The following is a 23,356-nucleotide window of genomic DNA, read 5'->3' on the forward strand; positions in this document are numbered from 1 at the left end:
TTTTATAAATTTTCTTTTTAAATGAATGAAGTTTTCACATTCGTTTGGTACACCAAATGAGACATGAATGAGAACATATGATTCCCATCCCACTAATATAAGCATTCTAAAATAATAAGAGAAAGCCAATGAGACGTGTAAGCCTCGGATACTTTCCTATTGGCCTGACAAACAATGAAACAACTAATGTTCCGGTGAGGTGAAGTGGGGTGAAACTTTCGTAGATACATATATAAAAGGGAATATTGTTACAGAACATGGTCTATGACATAATAATTAAGGTTTTCGATATAGGGAATGCGTGTGCCTTGGGAAGGGTACTCAATACATGCTTGCAAAAGAGAAAAACAAAAACAATATAGCAGGGTTGCTACCGCTCTTCAGAGTTGAATTTGTTCCAAGCTTCCTGAAAATATAAAAATGCCAAATTTAGAGGAATGGTCAAAGAAGTAGCTGAGCTTTGCTTCTTAGGATGAAATGAAACTACTAATTGGAAATATTAATTAGCCAAAGCCAATATCTACATGCTTCCAATAAATAGTATAATCAGCCAATGCATGTAGCGGCACCTGAGCTCTCATTTTTACAATCCAATTGGGACATCTACATCATTTCCTTATCCCCTCATGACATTTGTCAATAAACTTGATCATTTTTATTGTAGCAAGTATGAAGTGGCTTTCCTTTAAAAATTTGCCTTTGAACTTTCAACCTAATCAACCAAGCACTTCTTTCTACTTGGTGCATATTCCCTCGCCGGTATTTAAAAAAAATCGACAAAATAAATAAGCGAATCCAGCAAAAGATGGAATGCCTGACATACCTTCAAAAGATCGAAGACCTTCTCACAAATGTATTTGTGTTGAATGCTTGCTCCACGTTGCTGTAATTTGTCAGGATGGACACACAGGGTGGCCTTCCTGTAAGCTTTCTTTACGGCAGCAGAAGTAATAACCTCCGTCAATGGGATTGGCTGCCACGCACAATCAGGCCCAAGGATCTGACAAAGAAGAAAAGTTAGAAAAGAAACCATAGACAGGAGGAGAAATACTTGCATGATGCATCGATCTTTGTCTCTAAAACTTCATAATTATCAAAGTCTAGATTCTACAATACATAATACATATAGGGATGGCCACTGTAATACAAAGTTCTAATTCTCATATATAATGTAGTAAAGAGCAACATATGATCAAGCAATACAATTGATAAAATTTCATATATTTCAGACTTGTCTACTGGAACCCCCACGTGCCACAATCTATCGTGTGTGCCTTATGTGTAAAAGAAAAAGATTGGGGTTGGAGGAGAAAGAAATAGAACAACATATGCCTAGTTATTTTAGAATAATTTCACCTACATATTGCAAAGTAGAAAGTAATGCACGTAAATTTCCTTGTTTTCCACTTGACCACCTCCTTACTTCAGCATCCAACGTCTCTGCTAGTCTCTGCAAAAATAACCAGGATCAAGTAACAAATGAAACATAGAAATAGCAATTCAAAGACTTAGAGTCTATTTACGAGTTGAGTTTTGGAGGGTAAGGAAGGAAAAAGGAAGGCTTGAAAGTCCTGACATATACTCGTGAGATGGATCCAAAACCTTTCATTTTCATTCATTCTCCTCTAAAACTCAACTCACAAACAGACCCTTAGAGTCTACTTGGGAGTCAGATTTCGGAGGGCTTCGGAGGGAAAAAGAAAACATATTTTTTAATTTTAAATTGGGTTATATAATGTTTTATAAATAAAGAATAATGTGATAAAACAATATATAACTCTTTTAGTTTAAAATTGGAAAATATGCCCTCCCTTTCCTTTCTCTCTGAAATCCTCCATCCATACAGACCCTTAGAGAAAAAAATATTTGGATGTATGCATACATTTCTCTCAGCTTGCTCTTTCTGAACCAGAAGGTCCCACATGTTCTTTTCCGCCAAAGCTTTTGCCTGAAAATTTCAGAAAATTCATGATTATGTTATTATAAGTGCATAAGAGGTACACAATTTAGATTGACGAACCGCGTGATTATGTTATTATATACGCAAAAAATTGAGGGTCTTACTGCACGCTCAGCTGTTCGGCGATGCCTCTCCAGTCTAGCTCTACACCTCTGAGCCGATTCACCTTCCCTTTCGGATCTCTCAGAAAAAGAGGAAGCTTCAAGTAAAGTACAATATCTGGTTAGGATTATATCAAGTCGATAGTAAAATATTGAATGAGAACTTATACTAAAGCACTGCAGGGTGTTGCATTTCACATACCACCATAAAGTAAATGTGGATATTTGGAGCCCATGGAAGAGCTATTGTTCTGAAATTGTTGATCCAGCATATCCTGCCATTTAATTCATTGGAATTTCAATGGGCAATGTAGCAGTTTATCATTAGCAGATTTAAGTGGTGGATACTTACAGAGGAACAAACACCAAATTTGTCGGATACAGATCTCTCTAACCGCTCTCTAGACTCAAATGCAGCCCTCTCAGCTGTTAATTTTTCCATGGCAAACTCTTGAGCTTCTCCAGTTGCTCTTTCTATAGCAGCACGTTCTGCTTTCAATCTGACCTCTGTAGTTGCCTTATCAGCATATGACCTGGCCTCATCACATGCCTTCTGAAGTCTTTCCCTGGCCTCAGTCAGTGCTCTTTGTCGAGCTTCAGCAGTTGGTCTCTCAAATGCAGCCCTTTCTGCCCTCTCACAAGTTTCAGCATATGCCCTGTCACGAGCCTCAAATGTTGCTCTATCAACAGCCATCCTATCCTTTTCTCTCTCCTTTTCCCTCTCAGCCTCCAGTGTTGCTTTGTCAACAGCCCTTCTGTCCTTTTCTCTTTCCCTTTCCCTTTCCATATCTTCTTCTATTTGTGTCAGACGATCTTTTTCCGACTCTATTTCTCTTCTCATCCTTTCAGCATCTTTCACTACAGTTGCAGAAGATTCATTAAGACTATTTTCCTTTCTTTCTGTCGATTGACCTACATGAAGCCCTTGAGCAGTTTTCTGGACATTTGCAGATTCCTGCACTGTAGCAGATTCAGCTGCTTCTATGTTATTCCTATCATCAACCTTTTTCACGCATTCACCCACCTTTCCTGATTGGTACACTGAATGCTGTGTGTCTCCTGGGGTCATTTCAGGTGCTCTAATTTCTTCATCACTCTCTATTTCTAATGTCTCATCAGTTGCTTCAGCAAACTTCGCATTTTCCCCATCTTCATTCCTCACAATCTCATCCAAAGCTTTGTTGATGCCCTTATCTTTTTCCTTTCTACCAACATCTTTGATCATAGTCTCAGATAGCTCCAGGCTACTATCCCCATTTGACACTCCTACACTTTCTTCCCTGTCAAATATTTGGTTTGATGAACTCTTAATTTCTTCCTTCCTTTGATCCTCATTCAATATCCCGCAATTCCATTCTTTCTCTGAAGCTTGATTAAGAACTTTCTGATTCCCTTCTTTGTCACCTGCTTCTTTAAGTCTATTTCCTTCTCCATACCCATCAAATAAAGCTTTAACTTTCTTCTGATTTTGATCTCTTTCAAATTCCAATTTTCCCCTCTCGTTGTTTTCCCTCCGCCTAAAAGCCTCTTCCATTCTTATCTGATTCCCTTCCAGTTCAAAGTCTTCTTTAAGTAGCTTCTCGATTTCTTCCCACCTAAGACCATGTTTCCGGCCTTTGTCACTTTCTTTATTTTTAGAAAAACCTTTGGGAGCTTTCTCAATTTCTTCTCTTCTGCAAACACCTTTTTCCCCTGCGTTATCTTGCTTAAAAGTCTCATTTGATCTTTCATCAATACCTTCCGGCTCCAAAGAATCTTTCAGGTTTTCCTCATCCCCTGCTTGTCCTATAGGAAAAGTTTCTAGTTGTCTTTTTCCACTTTCTTTCATTTTCACAAATTGCTGCTGGCTTTTCACACTCTGCCGTTGCTTTTCAGCCCCTTGTAATTTATCCTCAGTTTCCTTAAGCCTCACACCCAACAGAACTTCACTCGGTGTTTGTCTTTCTTTTGATTTCTCATTTCCGACTTGTTTATGCTCTTTGTGTTGTGCCTCAGAAACATCTTCTAAGCTTCCTGATTCCGCTTCAGAAACTGTCTTCTCCACTTTTCCATGCTGGACAGTTGTTCTATTCTTCACATTCTCTTCCTGCTTTATTTGCCTGTGTTCCTCATTGGATGCTTTAGATCTCCTGATGTTTACCTCCTCTCTTACTTCTATAGACTTTCCCCCAGACTCCTCCACATGATGATTTTCTTCAATTGCTTTTGCTTTTCTATATTTGTCTTGCGTAATAGATGATTCTCTTTCCTTCCAGGCATGCTCAACGGTTCTGGTATCTTGCACCAAAATCTTAGTATGCTTTGTAGGATGAATTACCTTATCAAAATCTTCAGTTCCCACCAATTCAAAAAGTTCAGTTTCTTCTTTCCATGTCGCAACTCCTGTACTTCTATCTGATTCTTGAAATGACATGGATTCCTTTGTGTTCTTGACCTCTAATGTGTTTAAGCTCATTTTCCCTTCTAATGTGTGCAGGGTTTCTGTAGAACCCTGCCTAAAATTCTGCCTTTCATCTGTGACAGAAATTTCCATTTTTGAATTGTTCCTATCATATGTTTCCTGCACCAACTCATTATTTAAACTATTTAATCTAGTCAGATTTTTAGTCATCTTTGCATCGTTGTTGTCAGCATCAAACCTTGATTTCACACGGCTTCCATTAGCGCCCTTCTTTCTCTCTTTAATTTCTTTGGCACCCCTAATTTTTGCTTCAGCTCTATGCATTGCTTCTTGCATTGCATAAATATAAGGTGCAGCAGATGAATTCGTATCAACCTCCACATCAAAGAAAGGTGGTGAACAGTCACCTGGTGTCTCTTCAGATGCAACCCGTCCACTGTTTGAAAGAAATCCATGGTTGTCCCCCTTTTTTGCATCAAGTACAGGAGGTGAGCGAGAGGGGGGTGGGACTTGAGAGGGAATACTTCTGAGGCTGATGTCAGACACAGTTATGAACATTTCACTGGAATTAGAATCATTTCTGCCGCATCCATTATGAAGACTCGGATTCAGATCACTACTAAAAGTCTGTTCCCCAGAAGTAAAATTATGCAGATTTGGTAACTTTTTCCTTGTTTGGTTTCCCTTCACCTTGTCTGCAGTGAATTCTGTATCAAGATCAATATCATCAGTAACCTGAAAGGACGGACCATTCCTATTCAGTCGTGCGGGTTCATCATATACTTGAGTGAAACCAGAGACATCATGCAGCTGATCCATATGAGTCGTCCTCCCCTTCAACATATGTTCATTGCCTGAGCCATTGACCTTATGATACGAAATGTTGAACTCTGTACTGCCATTCATAGACTGGAAAAGATCTCTGTTTGATATGCTTTGATTGTTTACAGGATGGTCCGACTCTCCTGAGAATGAATCAGTTTCTGCTGGAGTCCTGTAGATGATGAAAAAAATATTATTAATACTTTCGAGTTCAGAGCATAACAATTGCATTTGCAGATACCAGGAGTTCACATAGCAAAAGGCATAAATCAAACTCCAAAGAGTTCATTAGTTAATTTACAATGCTCTACCTCCAACTCCTGTTTAATGGGAAAACAAAAATGAGTCAAGATTTAAGCCCTAAAAACAAAGCAACTCAATTTCCGGTACATAACATTTATTTCAAGTTTCAACCCAAACATTCAATTGGTAAGCTTTAATCTACATTCTTGCCCAATTACCTCTGTTGTGATGAATGAAATGATCAGTAGATGAATCCAATCGGTAGAAAGGGAGAGCTTGGTGTAGCATTATTCTATCTATTTAGTTCTCACTATTTGAACTCTTCATGATAGTTATGTGTTTGAATGTGTTATGATTTCATACGGTTTTGTTTCAGATTGAGTATGCCTATGGTATAAAACTATAAATAAACCCACATTTTAATTATAGTTTGACTTTTGTTGTTTTATTTTTTTAAGTTCCCCATTCCCCAGTTTTAAATTCTGTTTAAGATTTCTCTATCACTAACATTACTATTTTTGTTAGAATGTCTCTATAATTTTGATTTCCTCATTTTCTTTGACAGTGTCTCTCGTTTAGAGTATAATAATTTCTGTTTTTCTGAGATGAACTTTCTCTTACTAAGACCTATATATACAAACACTATCCATAATGGATTTTGCAACTTATTTAACTACATACCAACAGAATCTAACTAACTGAAGTAAGTACTAAAATAATCCACGCTTTTTTCGTCAAATAAAGAAAAAAAAAGTTAAATTGAAACCATTCAACCATTCACATTTCATACCAGTGTCGATCAACCAAATCCTCATAAGAATTCGCAAAATCTAGGGAACCGAAAACTTCGGTGTAGTTGAAGACGGAGCTTCTGGGATCGAAGAATGCATCAGTTTCATCAACAACGGGAAGATCAAGCAACGGAATAGAAGAAGCGCGATGAGTGTGATAGCTTCCGAAAATCTCAGCATAGTCTTCAAAACGAGGGGAAAGGTTAGAGACAGCGAACTTGGGTGGTGGACCTCCATAAACGTCGTCGTATAGAGTCTTGTTAGAAAGCGTAACGGGAACCTTGTTTGTTTGCCGAGAATGTGCCATACTTTCCATCAAAATGTGGTGAAATCTATAGTTCCTTCTTCACTCTCTCTCTCTCTCTCTCCGTGAATGTGTTTCTCTACTTCTGTGAGTGCACACTGACAAGTTCAGAAACAGAGAGAAGAGAAAAAAAGGATATTTGAAAATGAAAAGCAAAAGGTGATGTGTGTAAATTACGATAAAGGGCTTATATAATTGTAATATCTGTCTATTATTTTAGTGTAAAGAATTTTACCCATAACACAATCAATATATCATTCATTTATATTATTTTTTATCAAATATAAAATACAAGATACAGTGAATGACAATATATAAAACTCTCATGTTAATATATATATTTCCTTCTCAATAAAAAAAGAAACACAATCACTCAAATTATTTCATGTTGAGTAAGATCTACTGATATGATGTGATAGACAGAGAATCCAATCCTCCTAAATCAACATAATTGAAAATAGAAATATCTACAATTATTTCACTCTTCCTAATGTTGTAAGCCATTTTTATCACCATTGTTTTAGAAATAAGGGTCTAAAACTCTTAAAATACTAGTTAAGGAATTATTGTTTTTTTAAGAAACAGGCTAAACATTAAAAAAAGTAATTAATGCAATTTTTGGCTTATAAAATACTTTGTAAGGGTGCAAGTCCAAATTATACAGTGAGAAACAATACATATGCATCTTTATAAGTGCTATGTATACCATGAAGCAATTTCTAGTCTTGTTGTATCGGTGAGTTTTTTATTGTTGGAGATATAATAAAATATATATGCAGATTCATGTTATATTTTAATAAAAATTATTAATTTAAATATAACTATAATAGAATTTTGTACTTGTGTGGAATGGAACTAGGAATCTCAGGGGACCTATGTTTGCTACAAACAAAATGCCTGAACCGTGCACATCTTGTTTTAAAGCATGCGGACAAAAGTGACACGCACTTGTACTATGATTGAAGTTGGATTTGTTCTTGGGGTGATGTTCCTTATCAATAGAGACCATTTGGGTGGATCAAGATCAAATTTTCCCAAAATCTTGTACCTAAACGTATTAGAGTTAAAAACATTATCAAACTCTTCCAAAATATATCATTTAAATGGACATATTTGTCCTTTAGTATTTACTTTCTTACCCAACAATTATTTCTTTTTTGTTGTTAAAATCCACATTTTCGTGCCAATTATTACTTCAATGGCTCTTAGCTCTATAGCCTAGTGGTGTCCAAACCAATAATTGTTTTTTGGTATAAGTAAAAGCATCATTCTGTGGATAATAAATTAATCTATTTCAGTTTGTATGACTACCATTAAATAATACCTTGTTAATGCCCTCAATCAATATAATCATAAAAATGTGTATGAGAAGATTTTGCATGTAATAAGATGTATTCATTAATGTCTTAATGAGCAAGGTTAAATTTTCATGTAGAATGTTATAATAATAATAATAATACACCATGAGATCTGAACAAAGATTTTGCTTATAATCACTTCATACCAGAAAGAAATGGTTGTTTTTATTACTATACAGTAATACTAAACTCCAATTATCTACTTAAAGTAAGTAAGATTCAAAATCTAGAAAACTAGACTTTTTTTATCGTTAGTATTAAAATGAAATAGACTTATAACATATAAACATACTTGCTCAATTTTGGTGCGATGACTTGAATGGATGGCTCAAATATAGGATAACAACATTGAGCAATTAAGCCTTTCAAATTAATCAATTTTTTTGGAACTAAGGAGGAATTGAAGATTCCTGTCCCAAAATTTGGTGTCTCGTTGTGTACCGATCCTATCAAAAAATGACAACTAGTTAAGAAAAAAATATAGAAAAAAACAAATTTTTTGATTACTTATTGTAATGTGATTAACTTGGAATATGGATACAAGAATTTTTTAGGACATATGATTAAATTGTCAGACTGCTCTTTAGCAAAGAGACCCCAACATGCAACAACATCTTCAATCAAAATAGAACATATTCAGAAGGCCAGAGGAGATGGTGGCAACAATAATGGATCCCCAACCCAAATAATTTGCCAACCAATTGTAACTTTATTTCTTCCCTGAAAATTATTTACATTTGAGAAAAAACCTGATGTGGATGACCAAACCGACACCAGCATAACCAGTGCTTTATGAATATTATTGAAGGAAAATGATATTGTATCACTAATTAAAACCGAAAAAATTGCAACAAATTTTGCTTCTTTTCAGTGAGATAGGAGTCTTAGGACAAGGAACATAAATTATACTATGAACTAAACAAACTAAAAATTGTCATACTATAATAAATATGCTGGACATAAAAGAATTTGTGTAAACTTATCGAATATGTATCATATACCACACACATGTCTATATATGTGCTTTATAGTCTGCCATATGTTAAGCCACTATTTTATACAACTATCACCCTTTTACCCATATATTCTTCTGCTTTAATTCTGTCTTAGTTTATATATATACACATATTACTGCTTGCAGATTCAAAGATGTAAATATAATGCAGTGTGTGTAAAAGAAAAAGGAAAGATTCAAATGGCCTCATAGCTTTTTCATTGGTGACCAGTTACATTCCAATTTATGAGCTTTTTTGTTCCATGGGTGATTCTGTCATTTAAGCAAAATGATTATCTTTTAGCACTGCTCATAAGATTTGAAATGAAGAAAAAAATTATTAGATGCCCGTGCCTCATGCCAGTCACAAAAACCCAAAAAGAGAGCTATGAGGGGACCCTTGTGTCTGCCACTTTATATTCACGTATTTAGTCACATCTAGCAAAGCACGTATGTTCATGATTCTTGCATATAATACTAATCAATTTGGTTGTTTCATGATGCAAAAATTAATCAATACGTTAGCTACTCATGCATTATTTATGCTGTTGATTAGGGCCTTTGATCAGTATTGTAAGAGGAGTTTGTACAAATTTAGTTGTATCTGAATCCGACTTAATTAGATCATTGTTTTAGGCTCGAACATGATTATGACTTGACAATATCATAGGTGAATCTTAGTCAATTTAGGCAAACCATAAGATTTTAAAAATTGTAGTTGTAATACACATTGTGAAATTAAAATTAATATAAATATATTACTAAAACCTAATGATTTAAGTGAAGGAGTGTTAATTTTTATATGTAATAAAATTATACACTTTAAAGAAATATAAAACATTGGTAAGGACAACTAAAGGATGATTTGAAGTAATAGAAGTACACTAAGTCCAATTTTCATATTCAACCCATAATATTTTGTTTCTAATTAATATGACCTAATTTTGATAATGTTTATCCGTTTTATAAAATTTAATTTGTACAGGTTAGTCCCACTCTGAATCGGACATCTAATTAGTCTCGACCTCTCATCTAATCACTTTAAATTTGGAGTATAAAGTTATTAAATAAAAATAATTATTATGATGATTTTATAATTTTTAATGTAAATTGAGTTAGCTAGTCCAACCATTAATTCATTAATCCAATCATTGACTCATTGATCTAACGTTCTCACTAAGTCATTAACCGGTTTGAGTTTAATAACATAAATAGGAATAAGTCAAATGTTGAGATAAGTCAGGACTATAGATTACTATAAAGGATATGTAGGGATTTTGTTAATCCTAAGTCATTTACTGCTTGCAGATTCAAAGATGTAAATATAATGCAGTGTGTGTAAAAGAAAAAGGAAAGATTCAAATGGCCTCATAGCTTTTTCATTGGTGACCAGTTACATTCCAATTTATGAGCTTTTTTGTTCCATGGGTGATTCTGTCATTTAAGCAAAATGATTATCTTTTAGCACTGCTCATAAGATTTGAAATGAAGAAAAAAATTATTAGATGCCCGTGCCTCATGCCAGTCACAAAAACCCAAAAAGAGAGCTATGAGGGGACCCTTGTGTCTGCCACTTTATATTCACGTATTTAGTCACATCTAGCAAAGCACGTATGTTCATGATTCTTGCATATAATACTAATCAATTTGGTTGTTTCATGATGCAAAAATTAATCAATACGTTAGCTACTCATGCATTATTTATGCTGTTGATTAGGGCCTTTGATCAGTATTGTAAGAGGAGTTTGTACAAATTTAGTTGTATCTGAATCCGACTTAATTAGATCATTGTTTTAGGCTCGAACATGATTATGACTTGACAATATCATAGGTGAATCTTAGTCAATTTAGGCAAACCATAAGATTTTAAAAATTGTAGTTGTAATACACATTGTGAAATTAAAATTAATATAAATATATTACTAAAACCTAATGATTTAAGTGAAGGAGTGTTAATTTTTATATGTAATAAAATTATACACTTTAAAGAAATATAAAACATTGGTAAGGACAACTAAAGGATGATTTGAAGTAATAGAAGTACACTAAGTCCAATTTTCATATTCAACCCATAATATTTTGTTTCTAATTAATATGACCTAATTTTGATAATGTTTATCCGTTTTATAAAATTTAATTTGTACAGGTTAGTCCCACTCTGAATCGGACATCTAATTAGTCTCGACCTCTCATCTAATCACTTTAAATTTGGAGTATAAAGTTATTAAATAAAAATAATTATTATGATGATTTTATAATTTTTAATGTAAATTGAGTTAGCTAGTCCAACCATTAATTCATTAATCCAATCATTGACTCATTGATCTAACGTTCTCACTAAGTCATTAACCGGTTTGAGTTTAATAACATAAATAGGAATAAGTCAAATGTTGAGATAAGTCAGGACTATAGATTACTATAAAGGATATGTAGGGATTTTGTTAATCCTAAGTCATATCTCCATTGTCGTCCAGCGGTTAGGATATCTGGCTTTCACCCAGGAGACCCGGGTTCGATTCCCGGCAATGGAATTTTTTCTCTTTTGTCAAGAAAACCTGATTTATTATTAATTCTAAGAACGTTCATTTCATACATTAATCAAGCTCTAGTCTAAGTGACCATTAAGGAAAATATAGCTGATCCTTATATTTATTATTATTGTTCACACTATTACATGATGAAACTGATTTCAGTATTTATACTTTGATATAGGATATGAAATCATGCCTGTGATACTAATTTCAGAAGAACATTAATTAGTGCTTTTCATATTATAATGAGATTCTTAACTGTTAGAGTAATGATCCTTCCTGTAGTCACTTCAATTTGGGATGGACAAAACCCAGAAGAAGCATTTGAAACTTCCCTCTTATTGTGAACAAGCTGATACCATAACAAAACTTCCCTAGTGTTATTTGTCTTGGTATCTTTTTTCTACCATTTATGAATATCTTACACAAGTTGAGATTCAGAAAATATAAAAAAAAAACATTCATTCTACTTACCCTAATATACCCATCTCCTAAAATGGCTTTTCTTTTAGCATGTTGGAAGTATTAGATTTTCATTTATGTCATTGGACATTTTTATGTGATGGTTAAACAAATAATGGTCTCCTTTTATAGGGAAATTTATGAAAGTGAGTTAATTTTGGAGGTGGCCAAGTCTTCTATTGGTTGAAGGTGCAGAAGAACAAGGCCTTCCAAATTGTTATATAAATACATAGAACATCTATCTATAAAAATATAAATTAAAGACAAAAAATATACACACTAAATAATATAAAATTTTTATATACTATTAATCTATTATTAAACAATTCATTTTTAAGCATTACATACGCTTTAAAAATAATAATATAAATGAAAGATATATAATATATTGATATCGTACAAATTTTTACACATACAAATGCTAGAGCATGAAATGTGATCGAAAAAGTGGATAAGGAGACATAATGGAATATGTTAAAAACGGAACAGAACATCTTATGCACTCACAAACACTGCCTAAGGATATGTTTGGTCATGTTGTTTACTTTTGCTTTGCCTTGGCGCCTGAGACGGTTCAGTTCTACAGTTATGTCTTGCGTGTTTGCAGAGAGAATACTCCGTTTTATTTGTTTCTTATATCCAACGGATATTTTCTTTAACTAAAAAGATTGAAGTTTTAATTGTGAAACATATAACAGTGTTAACCAAAACTGACTCAAAATTTTCAAAACTGCATTCAAAAGTTCTATCTTTTCACCACATTGTCTCATTCAAGGGATCATTAGTTCATTACCCATTTAGCACCCAACGAAGAAGCGACCAAGATTTTGGTTTGCAGTTCTTTCTCGCCTTTTGATTCCTTTCTATTTTCTCAAAGTAAACTGCTTTGAAGTTCTTTCAGGTTTTGTTTGTCTCTCTCGATGCTGTGTAAAACCTTTCTAGTTCTGGAATAAAGATTACATTTGTAAAGTTACATTCTTTTTACTTTTTTATTGACTATGTTCTTCTCTTTAATCTAGATCACTTGGGAGTAGTAGTAGTAGCATTGCTTCGTGAAAAAAACTTCGTCCATTGAGAAATTTACTCATTTCTTGAATCTTTAAAAGGGGTATGCTTCATTTTCTTCTCGTGAAATCCACAACCATTAAAGTTTCTTGCTTTATTTCCTGGCTTTTATGGTTTTTTTCCAGTTTCCTCTTTTCATGTTCATCATATTGATTCTGGGTTTTGTGTTTCTTTTTCAGGTGGCGGGGTTTTGCAAAATTTTGAAAAGATGAATGATCTAATGACAAGTTCGTTCTTAAGTTATGTTGAACTGAAGAAACAGGCACAGAAGGACATTGAGAAAGACTATTTTGACATTGAAGCAGGGCAACTCAACCCAACGCAAGACCCTAACCTCTCTCAGTTCTTCACAGAAGTTGATGGAATCAAGGTTGAAATGGAAGAGATCACCAATCTCTTATTTGATCTCAGACAATTGAACGAGGAGACAAAATCCACTCATAGTGCCAAAGTCCTTCGTGGCCTAAGGGACCGTATGGAGTCTGACATGGTTGCGGTGCTGCGCAAGGCCAAGATTGTCAAGGCAAGGCTTGAGGCTCTTGACAAGTCCAACATTGCCAATCAAAGCATATCAGAATCCTACAAAGAGGGTACCCCCATTTATAGGACCAGGATGTCTGTCACAAATGGTTTGAGGGTCAAACTTAGGGACATGATGAATGATTTTCATTCCTTGAGGGACAAGATTCTATCTGAGCACAAGGAAGATTTGAAGAGAAGGTACTATACTGCGACCGGTGAGGTTCCAAGTGAGGAGGCCATGGAGAAGATGATCTCAGGGAGCCTCAGAGTTGAGTTTTTGGCTGGGAAAACTGAGGCTGATATGGGTACTCAAGTTAGGCATGAGGCTGTGATGGATATCCAGAGGAGTTTGAATAAGCTTCACCAAGTGTTTCTTGATATGGCTATTCTTGTTGAGACCCAAGGAGAAAAAGTGGATAACATTGAGGATAATGTGGTAAAGGCAGGTAACTTCATCCATGGTGGGACCAATAGTCTTTACTTTGCCAATCAGATGAAGAATAGGAGCAAAAAATGGGTTCTATGGGTTTGTGCTGTGGTGCTGATTATACTGATAGTATGCATCATTGCAATGTTGTCTTCTTGACTAGGGAGTTGTTTAGAATTTTGAGTCTGTAAAGCTTTTTACCTCCTCTTCAATGCTTCAATGGTTCTAGGATTGTAAGGAGCCATTCAACGAATTGAATTGATTCAAGTCTTGTTGATTGTTAGGAACAGATCTACTAAATGCATTGACTCAAGTTTGTTTGTTCATGAGAACAAAATTTGCTGAATAGAATTTGATGGCAACATCCAAGTATTTTCTTCTTTTGTTGTTACTGGCTTAGTGTTTATGGTTCCGAAGAGTTTTAGCTTAGTTTTCCTTAATTATTTTAGTTTGTGCTAAATTTACAACTGCAGATTGGAAATTATTGAAGCTCCTTATAGTAACTTTTTCCTTTTCCAAGTCTCCATGAAAGTATGTCTATCTTGTAATAAATGGTTAATGCTGAATGATACCACGTACATGGAAAAAGCCAAAAAAGGATGTCCATTCTTTTTAACCTTTTCTATCTAAGACAGAATACTCTATTCGTCTACAAATATCTTATCCCAAACTAGTGCAAACAATTTAAAGCCACAAATTTAGAACGTCTTATTCTCTCTTCTTCAATTTATTTCAACTTATATCTGAAGGATAATTTCATTTCTTTATGTTTTTCATGGTGACTATGATGCAACTGCAACCCAATGTTGAGTATACCCATGCTTTGCTTGAGAGATGTTCAAACATAAAAGAACTGAAGCAGATTCATGGCCTAATCTTGAAGAAAGGCAATATCACACACCACTTAATCGTAAGCAGGCTCTTAGCTTCATACGTATCAATTGAAAAGGGAAAGTTAGAATATGCGCGAACGGTATTTGACAGAATAAGTTCACCTAATACTGTCATGTGGAACACTATGATCAGGGCATACTCAAACAGTAATGAACCAGAGGCAGCACTACTTATGTACCACCAAATGCTTCATCATTCAGTACCTCATAATTCTTACACTTTCCCTTTCATTCTTAAAGCATGTTGTGCTATCTCAGCCTTTGAAGAAACCAGCCAAATTCACGGTCATCTTATCAAAAGGGGTTTTGGTTCGGAGCTTTATGCCACAAACTCCCTCCTTCATGTTTTTGCAACTTCAGGAAGAATGGAATCTGCACACGCCCTATTCAACCGGCTTCCCACACGAGATGTTGTTTCATGGAATTCAATGATTGATGGGTATATGAAATTCGGTAACATAGACATGGCCTACAAGACTTTTCAAGCTATGCCAGTGAAGAATGTTATCACTTGGACGACAATGATTGTTGGCTTTGTAAGGAAAGGCATACACAAAGAAGCACTGTCTCTTCTCCAACAAATGATGGCTGCAGGCATCAAACCTGATAGAATAACTCTAAGTTGCTCTCTTTCAGCATGTGCAAGCCTTGGTGCATTGGAACAAGGCGAGTGGATTCACACATATATTGATAAAAAAGGAATAGGAAAAGATTCAATTTTGGGTTGTGTTCTTATAGACATGTATGTCAAATGTGGTGAAATGGAAAAAGCCTTACAAGTGTTTAGTAGTTTAGAAAAGAAATGTGTCTGTGCTTGGACAGCAATAATTGGTGGTTTTGCTGTCCATGGAAAGGGAAAAGAAGCTCTAGATTGGTTTTTCCGAATGCGGAAAGCCAGAATCAACCCAACTCCCATTACTTTCACTGCAATTCTCACTGCATGTAGTCATGCAGGACTAACCAAAGAAGGAAAGTCATTGTTTGTGAAAATGAGCACTATCTATAAGATAAACCCATCTATGGAACATTATGGATGCATGGTTGACCTTCTTGGTCGTGCAGGGTTTTTGAAAGAAGCAAAGGAATTCATAGAGTCAATGCCCTTAAAGCCAAGTGCTGCAATATGGGGATCATTGCTAAATGCTTGTTACATGCACAAACATCTTGAACTTGGCAAAGAGATCGGTCGAATTCTTATTGAATTGGATCCTGATCATAGTGGCAGGTATATTCATTTAGCAAGTATTCATGCTGCAGGTGGAGAATGGAACCAAGCAGTTCAAGTGAGAAACAAAATCAAAGACAGGGGTCTACTAAACCTTCCAGGACTCAGTAGCATCACCCTCAATGGGGTTGTCCATGAGTTCTTTGCTGGGGCTGGATCCAACCCACATATCCAAGATATATATGACATGCCTAATCTTGTTGGGAACAGAAATGATATGTTTGGGGTAAATTGAGAGGAAAATGAAAATGGAATGAGAGAATATCTGTATTTCACTACCTGTTTGGATATAATTAAATTGGGAGGAATTAGAAGAGAAGAATGTAATATAATCTTCCATAGTCTGGGAAACATGAAGGATGAAAGAAAAGACAATTATTACTTACTACATTTGTTTCCTGTTACAATGATGTTGTTATGCATGTAATAAGGTTTGTACTTGTGAAATGAGTTATGAACCTAACCAAGGTTTTAAATCAGGATTTGGGATAATCAGATGTCGTTATGTCAAGGTTTTGGGAGTCGCTGAAACTTCATCGCCATCATAATTGTGATCAATTATCTTTAATTTTAAAGTTTCTAAAACTGCTACAGAAAGTATAATTTAAAACCTTTCTCCCAAATTGGCATAGAAAACCTAAATAGTACAAGAGCTAGGATTTTCATAATCAACAACAGTCCAATCCAAATTAGGGCCAAACCCATTGAATTTGGGCTGGGCTTTGATGGGCTACTATTGAGGGGCCCATTGTGTGAATAAAAGTAACCACCGATGGGATCTACACACCTTAATGAAAAAGTAAAGTAGAAGAAGAATGTGGAGATCAGTGTTTGGGAAAGTGAAGAACGTAAGAAGAATAAGTGTGAGGGGAAAATGGATGAGTAGTGGTGGAACAAGCGTGATGAGTTTCGGAGATGGAAGTGAAGGAGCACTTGGAATACCTACATCTTCAGTGGGTATAGGAGTAGATATATATGAACCTACACCAATTCCTGCACTTCCTTCTACTGTTGTTAGTGTTGCTGCTGGCCACTATCACTCTCTTGCTGTTACTTCTAATGGCCATCTCTGGGCTTGGGGTAGAAATAATGAAGCCCAACTTGGTCGTGGCCCTACTTCTAGGTAATTTACATATTAAAGCCTTCATTTTTTTATGTTTTTACTTTTTCAATCAATCATACAGCATTCAACAAAAGCGATTGGTCTAGTGGTGGAAGACTAACTAACCACGGACATAAAAAAAAAGTTAATGATTTGATTCCTGAGAGAAACTCGTTGGGTAAACAGCCAGATATTTCGAAAAAGATTAGTTGCTTACAAGGTGAGGGAATATTGTTGGTTGAACCAAAAAAAGACGAAATTAGATAATAGAGACTTAAAAATAGAGCTTATGTTTAATTATTGGAAATTAAGATGTCAGTTAGTTGTGGTCATGAGTTCGAATCTTGGAAATCTATCCTCCGGAAACCCCACCCGAGTCACCCGCTCTTTTTTAATTGTTGGAAATTAGACCCTTTTATACTAACGTTAATAGTCAGTCCAAGTGCAAGGGTTTGAGTCTATCAAATATGAGGTGTTGGATTCAATCCCACGATCCTTGTGTATGAGAAAAACACTATTGGGAGGTTCCCTGCTTCCATATATGACCGTACCTCACGATATTAGTCTATTATCTGTAGGGAAAACCAAACAAAATAAATAAGCATAGTAATGTTAATGTATGGATTTTAAGAATAAGAAGGTTCATGGTTGAGTATTGAGTGTGACCCATATCCATGCAGCTATGCATTTATTATTAAGTGTTTGTTCATTGATTTCCTAAGGTTGGAACTTGGAAATGTTTGGTTAGCAGAGAATCATGGAATGAGCCAAAAAGAGTTGTGGGATTAGAACATGTGAACGTGTGTGGTGCTTTTGCATCCGGCGTTGTTTCTGCTGCTCTTGGGGATGATGGTTCTGTGTGGGTGTGGGGAAAATCTAAGCGTGGACAACTTGGTCTTGGCAAACATGTCACTGAGGCTATTAAACCTACCAAGGTTGAAGCACTTTCTGGAGAAAACATCGCAAAGGTATATGATTAAACCGTACTAACTATTGAATGAATTGTAGGTTAAGATTTTCAAGCTTGTTTCTCTGATTGAACAGGTTTCATTTGGATGGGGACATGCTCTTGCTCGGACCATGGATGGAAAGTTGTTTGGGTGGGGTTATTCAGCTGATGGTAGGATAGGAAAAATGGGGAATGAAATAGAAACATCTCCACTAGATTCCACGGTTGGAAATAATTCACAACATTCAAATTCAGACCTCGAACTTGCTGAAAAGAGAGTTTTAGAAGGGATGGAGAAGGAAAATAACATGCCAATAATATGGGAACCTTGCTTGGTGGAAGAACTGCATGGTGTTCAAGTTGTGGACATTGCATGTGGCCTTGATCACTCTCTTATTCTTTGCCGTAAGTAAAAAAATACTTGTCTATGTAACTACATCTAGTTTTCACATATGCATGAAATTTCCTCTAAGTTATGAACATGGTTACCCTATATTAGGTGATGGTACCCTCCTAAGCTGTGGGAGCAATGTATATGGCCAACTGGGGCGAGGTAGACTAGACTTGGGAATTTTTCCAGTTGACATGAAATTCAGCCCTGTCTCGATAGCAGCAGGGCTTGGCCATTCTTTGTCTATATGTCAGCTTGATGGGTTATCAGATGTTAGTCTTGGGATCACAAACATTGCTTCATGGGGGTGGAACCAAAGTTCTCAGCTTGGAAGGCCTGGGCCAGGGGACGGCCCTGCTTTGATCGACGGATTGGCCGGGGAAAATCCGGTCATCGTTTCAGGAGGGCGTGCACATTCCCTTGCCCTCACGTCAAAAGGAGAATTGTGGGTCTGGGGCTCTGGCAAAAATGGCAGACTTGGATTAGGAAGTTCTGTGGACGAAGTTGAGCCGTATTACCTTGATTCTTTAGAAGGTTTTCAAATTTTACAGGCTGTATCAGGATTTGATCATAATCTGGTGCTAGTTGCTGGCTGATATGGCTTGAACAAATGCATGCCTTGGTGCGACGCTCAGAAGAGAAAGCAATGAAGGAAATACAAATAAAGTGCAGACACTAACATGGGAAAAAATTTAGAAGGGCGAAGCAAAGTGTCTCTTTTAATCTTGGAGTTTATTCATCTTAAAATAAGTATATATCCAAATGTAAAATATATATGGAAGTTCTATATAATGTGTGTAATGTATATTGCATAAAGCTCAAACTTCATGGTGGACTCCTTGCAACCACTCAAGACTTTGTCTATAAGGTCGGTAAGGTCATTACAGTAAGAGCAAGGGTGAAACAGGGAGAAGCAATACTCATTACTCACAGAAGTAACAAAAATATGAATCATTATGGTAAAATCTCAATGTTTGTGAGGCTTATCAGAAGAGTGACCATCTGTTTTCAAATTTTATAAAATCTCAGACTTTGTTGTTGATATTTCTACTCGGTGATGCAATTAAGTTTGGTTGTTTTTTAATATTTTAAAATTGTAATCCACTTGCTATTTCAATTTGACAAGCTGAACCGAAGCTTTTCAAGTTGCATGAAAGAACTTTGCTTTTAAACAACTTTGTTTACATTATTTTTCACACCAAATCTGGTACTTAAAAAACCTCCACAACTTTTGCAGGAAGTATTAGCAGATAGTACAAATGAATCATTGAATTATGAAAGTGAATAGTGAATACAATTCTTCACAATTTGTTTTATGATTAGCATGTTGGAAGATCCTTTGGTGGAGGCAGAATAGACTGATCTTCTCCTTCACCATCTTCTACAACAAATGCAGTTTTCAACCCCCAACCAGTGTGCAGTTCCAAATGACAATGCATGAACCAAACACCTACACATACATCCATTTACACCATTAATTTTAAAAGAATTACTAATATAGCATAAGAAGGTTAGTCTACGAGTGATTCAAATTGTGGACTGCATCACAACGCATTTGCGTTATGACACCAAATCATAATGATATAACCACATCGGGCTGCAGTGCAACCGTATCAGATTGTATTTGGGTCACAACAATCACAATCACACTAACCGTAATAGCGAACATTAGCAATTTGTATGGAATATAAGGTAGTAAGAGTATATTTCACTATCTATACCTGGATTATCAGCCCTGAAACGAATTGCAGTCCAACCACCAGTAGGAACCCCAACAGTGTTTCTCTCAACAGGATCTACCAAGTTGTATTTAGTAGGATCTTTAGCAGGATCAAAGTTACCAACTCCAGTTCCAACTACAAAGAAGTTATATCCATGAAGGTGGAAAGGGTGTGACTCAACTGTGAGCAGATTTGTGTCTTGCAAAACCAACTCCACTGTAGAATTAAAGGCAATCTTTCCAACTCTAGTTCCTGTTGAAGTACCAAGATTTGCAGTTAGTGGCACACCAGTATAGTTAAAAGGAGTTGAAGGCCTTTCAGGGAAATCAGTTCTGAAAACTCCCTTGATGTTGAAGTAGTGAGCTTGAAGAAGTGCTGTTTGTGGCATCACAAAAGATACATTGTTTAAGGAAGCAAGTAACCTTGTTCCATTCACACATGTGGGGCAAGAATTCTTGCCTAAACCAATAGTGTAAAACAGGTTTCTATCAACTTTGAGGGGAACATTTGCAGGGTACTTTGCAGAGTTTAAGCTCTTTAGTTTCTTGTTGTAGTTCAAAGCAAAATCTGAGTTATTTCCAGCTGGTAGTTGAGGAAGAGAGGGAAGTACAGTGTTTGGAATGCCTTTGTATTGGAGAATAGCTGTGGCAGTTTTGTTGTCAACTGGGATTGGAGCATCCATAAATGTCCTTGTAGCCATAAAATATCTACCTGGTACTTTGTTGGCTTGGACCAGAACATTTGTGGTTTGACCAGGTCCAATTAGTATAGATTGTGTGGTGAATGGTTTTGTGTAAACTGCATCAACCTCCACTACTGTCAAATTGTGTCCAGCAATGGCAAAGAAAAGCTCATCATTGAGAGCAGCATTGATGATTCTCAGCAAGTAAGACTTCCCTTGTTCTACCTCAATTGCATATGTATCTAGAAAAACAAATGAAAAATTGTAGATTAAATGCATTAGTTTTCCTTAGAGTAAAGATACTTTATGATCAGGCATACTTAGCCAAATGCATAGTGACTTTTCCTTTACATTATAACAAACTTAGGCAAATATTTTATTTTGCTTACGTTTCTCTGAGCATGGAAAGAGTGGTCCTGGCTTTCCATTTATGGTGTGTGCATCAGACATATTTGGTGGCAACCCCATTTTGAACCCTTGCTTTTCTACCTCTTCCACATCATTGTTCCACCATTCTCCTGTAGCACAAGTCAAGATAATTTAACTACTTGTTTAAATTATTAGAATAGGTGCGGTCATACCAACACTAATGTACTAGATCCTATCAGAATTCCGCAGTTAAACGAGCCGACCACGAGATAAATGTTTGGTTGTTGTTATTTAAATTATTAGAATGTTAAGGTGGTTACCCTTTGGTCAGAAAATGGAGTTACCTAGCAGAATTTCAAATTCTCTGGCTGGCTGTGGAAAAGGAAAAGGGGTTCCTGGTTTAGGCAAGATAACAATTGCACCATAAACAGTGGCCCTTAACCAAAGAATATGAGCATGCCACCACAATGTTCCTCTTTGCCCTGTGACATTGAAGTCATAAGTGTAGCTGTTCCCAGACTGAATTGGACATTGTGTAATATAAGCTGGTCCATCAGCCCAACCATTACGATATTGTTTAAGTCCATGCCTATAATAAATTAGAACCAATCCATATGTTATGAAAATCTCATTTGCATGCATATAAATAACATAAATTATATGTTACCTTTGTGTCTGGTAAAATATAAATTGACTTACCAGTGAATTGACAAGTTATATTTAACATGGTTGGTGACATTTACTTGAACTCTATCCCCTTCTCTAACATAAATTGTTGGCCCTGGAAACCTCCCATTTACTGTTACAATGGGTTTTGCATGGCATAATCTACTCACATTCTTCACTTGAACCTGTAAAGTAGAGAAAATAATGTCATCAAACAAATAGTTAAAGTAAGGATATATGATGATTTTGACCATATATAATCATATAACTAACATCAAATTGGTATTTCTTTATTGCTGCTTCAGCTGGAAAAGATATTAAGCCAAGAAATGCTAAAAAAATAATCATTAGCAAAGATTTATGACAGTGAAATCCCAAGCAAGACATCACTATGTTCCTCTTAGACAACTTCAGATATATTTGATATGTTTGATTTTGTGTGAATGATATCATGTTGGTGAAGAAAATATAGTGTAGTATTTATACAAATTGTTGCAAAGGTAGGTTGGACTAACAAGTTTGTTACAAGCCCAAATCTGATTAGGTAATGAAAGGGTTTACACTAAGGTTTGTAACCTTCTAAGCGATATTCTGATAAGGACTTCAATGCCTTTGGAATATTGCCGTAGAGGCTGAGATTGCTAGGCCAAAAAACATATTCATACGTTTGAATCAATATTTTTAGTTAAATTTAAGGTATTAATTATTGATTCATATCATATATGTGTCTAGTGAAAGTGAGAGAGAATGAGAGATACAGAGGACCAAACTAAACTTCATAATTGGCTAAGCTTTTTCGTTAAGGAGGAGTAATGTCTTAATGGTAAACTGTAACTATAGTAGTGAGAAATATAATGCTATGTTTTGTGATTACAACTGAATCCTTTGCATTGAAAAAAATTCTCTTGTTGAATATTTTACCAATTATTAGCACGTGGTTTAGGAAAAAAATCCATGGGTTTAAGCACTGTTGCTTCTAGATAGATTTATTTTTCTTATAAAAATGTAGCTTAAAAGTTTATGTGGGTTGGTATTAGATAGGAGAAAAAAATATATGCATTATAGTGTCTTAGTTTTATATACTATCACTGCATTATCTACCATTCATATTTAATCATCATTGATTCTTCAAAATAATAATCTAAATGAATAATATAGTTGTCGGATATAAATTTTTACACTAATATGATACAAATATTACAACATAAAAGTCATATCTTAAGTAATTATTTAGCTATGATGGGATATTCACCAAACAAATACTATTGCTTGTTGGGGTACCTGCATCCTTATTGAGAATCCTTCAATTGTGGACTTTCTATAGGTGTGGACCACTCTGGATTGTGGTTACAAATAAATTACACAAATTTTTAGATA

The 23,356-nt window shown here is 35.5% G+C and overlaps 5 protein-coding genes and 1 non-coding gene across 9 annotated transcripts; 4 read left to right on the forward strand and 2 right to left on the reverse strand.

The window, feature by feature from the left end:
* LOC109331703 (auxilin-related protein 1-like) lies at positions 209 to 6,757 on the reverse strand. The gene is made up of 8 exons (XM_019566370.1): positions 6,318 to 6,757; positions 2,414 to 5,456; positions 2,264 to 2,336; positions 2,065 to 2,159; positions 1,883 to 1,948; positions 1,361 to 1,450; positions 824 to 1,000; positions 209 to 406 (listed from the first exon to the last, which is right to left on the reverse strand). Exons 1-8 carry the CDS (start codon positions 6,632 to 6,634, stop codon positions 371 to 373), a joined length of 3,897 nt encoding a protein of 1,298 aa, XP_019421915.1. The 5' UTR covers positions 6,635 to 6,757; the 3' UTR covers positions 209 to 370.
* TRNAE-UUC lies at positions 11,434 to 11,505 on the forward strand. Its single transcript has one exon. It is a non-coding gene; the product is annotated as a tRNA-Glu (tRNA).
* LOC109331176 (syntaxin-112-like) lies at positions 12,602 to 14,372 on the forward strand. Of its 3 annotated transcripts, XM_019565522.1 has the most exons (3): positions 12,603 to 12,868; positions 12,987 to 13,075; positions 13,212 to 14,372. In XM_019565522.1, the coding sequence occupies exon 3, from the start codon at positions 13,241 to 13,243 to the stop codon at positions 14,138 to 14,140; it is 900 nt and encodes a 299-aa protein (XP_019421067.1). In that variant the 5' UTR covers positions 12,603 to 12,868; positions 12,987 to 13,075; positions 13,212 to 13,240; the 3' UTR covers positions 14,141 to 14,372. The 3 variants fall into 3 exon arrangements, with proteins under 3 accessions (XP_019421068.1, XP_019421067.1, XP_019421066.1); XM_019565523.1 differs by having other exon boundaries at positions 12,602 to 13,075; positions 13,241 to 14,372; XM_019565521.1 differs by having other exon boundaries at positions 12,603 to 13,075.
* On the forward strand, positions 14,483 to 16,543 carry LOC109331172 (pentatricopeptide repeat-containing protein At5g66520-like). Its single transcript, XM_019565515.1, has one exon. It carries the CDS (start codon positions 14,748 to 14,750, stop codon positions 16,332 to 16,334), a length of 1,587 nt encoding a protein of 528 aa, XP_019421060.1. The 5' UTR covers positions 14,483 to 14,747; the 3' UTR covers positions 16,335 to 16,543.
* On the forward strand, positions 16,260 to 19,399 carry LOC109331173 (serine/threonine-protein kinase Nek8). Of its 2 annotated transcripts, XM_019565516.1 has the most exons (5): positions 16,260 to 16,275; positions 16,900 to 17,222; positions 17,953 to 18,169; positions 18,246 to 18,555; positions 18,650 to 19,137. In XM_019565516.1, exons 2-5 carry the CDS (start codon positions 16,915 to 16,917, stop codon positions 19,135 to 19,137), a joined length of 1,323 nt encoding a protein of 440 aa, XP_019421061.1. In that variant the 5' UTR covers positions 16,260 to 16,275; positions 16,900 to 16,914. The 2 variants fall into 2 exon arrangements, with proteins under 2 accessions (XP_019421061.1, XP_019421062.1); XM_019565517.1 differs by lacking the exon at positions 16,260 to 16,275 and having other exon boundaries at positions 16,915 to 17,222; positions 18,650 to 19,399.
* On the reverse strand, positions 19,669 to 22,442 carry LOC109331171 (laccase-11). Its single transcript, XM_019565514.1, has 6 exons — positions 22,253 to 22,442; positions 22,013 to 22,164; positions 21,658 to 21,902; positions 21,334 to 21,462; positions 20,263 to 21,186; positions 19,669 to 19,991 (listed from the first exon to the last, which is right to left on the reverse strand). Exons 1-6 carry the CDS (start codon positions 22,430 to 22,432, stop codon positions 19,861 to 19,863), a joined length of 1,761 nt encoding a protein of 586 aa, XP_019421059.1. The 5' UTR covers positions 22,433 to 22,442; the 3' UTR covers positions 19,669 to 19,860.

The sequence above is a fragment of the Lupinus angustifolius genome, chromosome LG17 (genome assembly GCF_001865875.1).
Source record: "Lupinus angustifolius cultivar Tanjil chromosome LG17, LupAngTanjil_v1.0, whole genome shotgun sequence".
In the NCBI taxonomy this organism is placed as follows: Eukaryota; Viridiplantae; Streptophyta; class Magnoliopsida; order Fabales; family Fabaceae; genus Lupinus; species Lupinus angustifolius.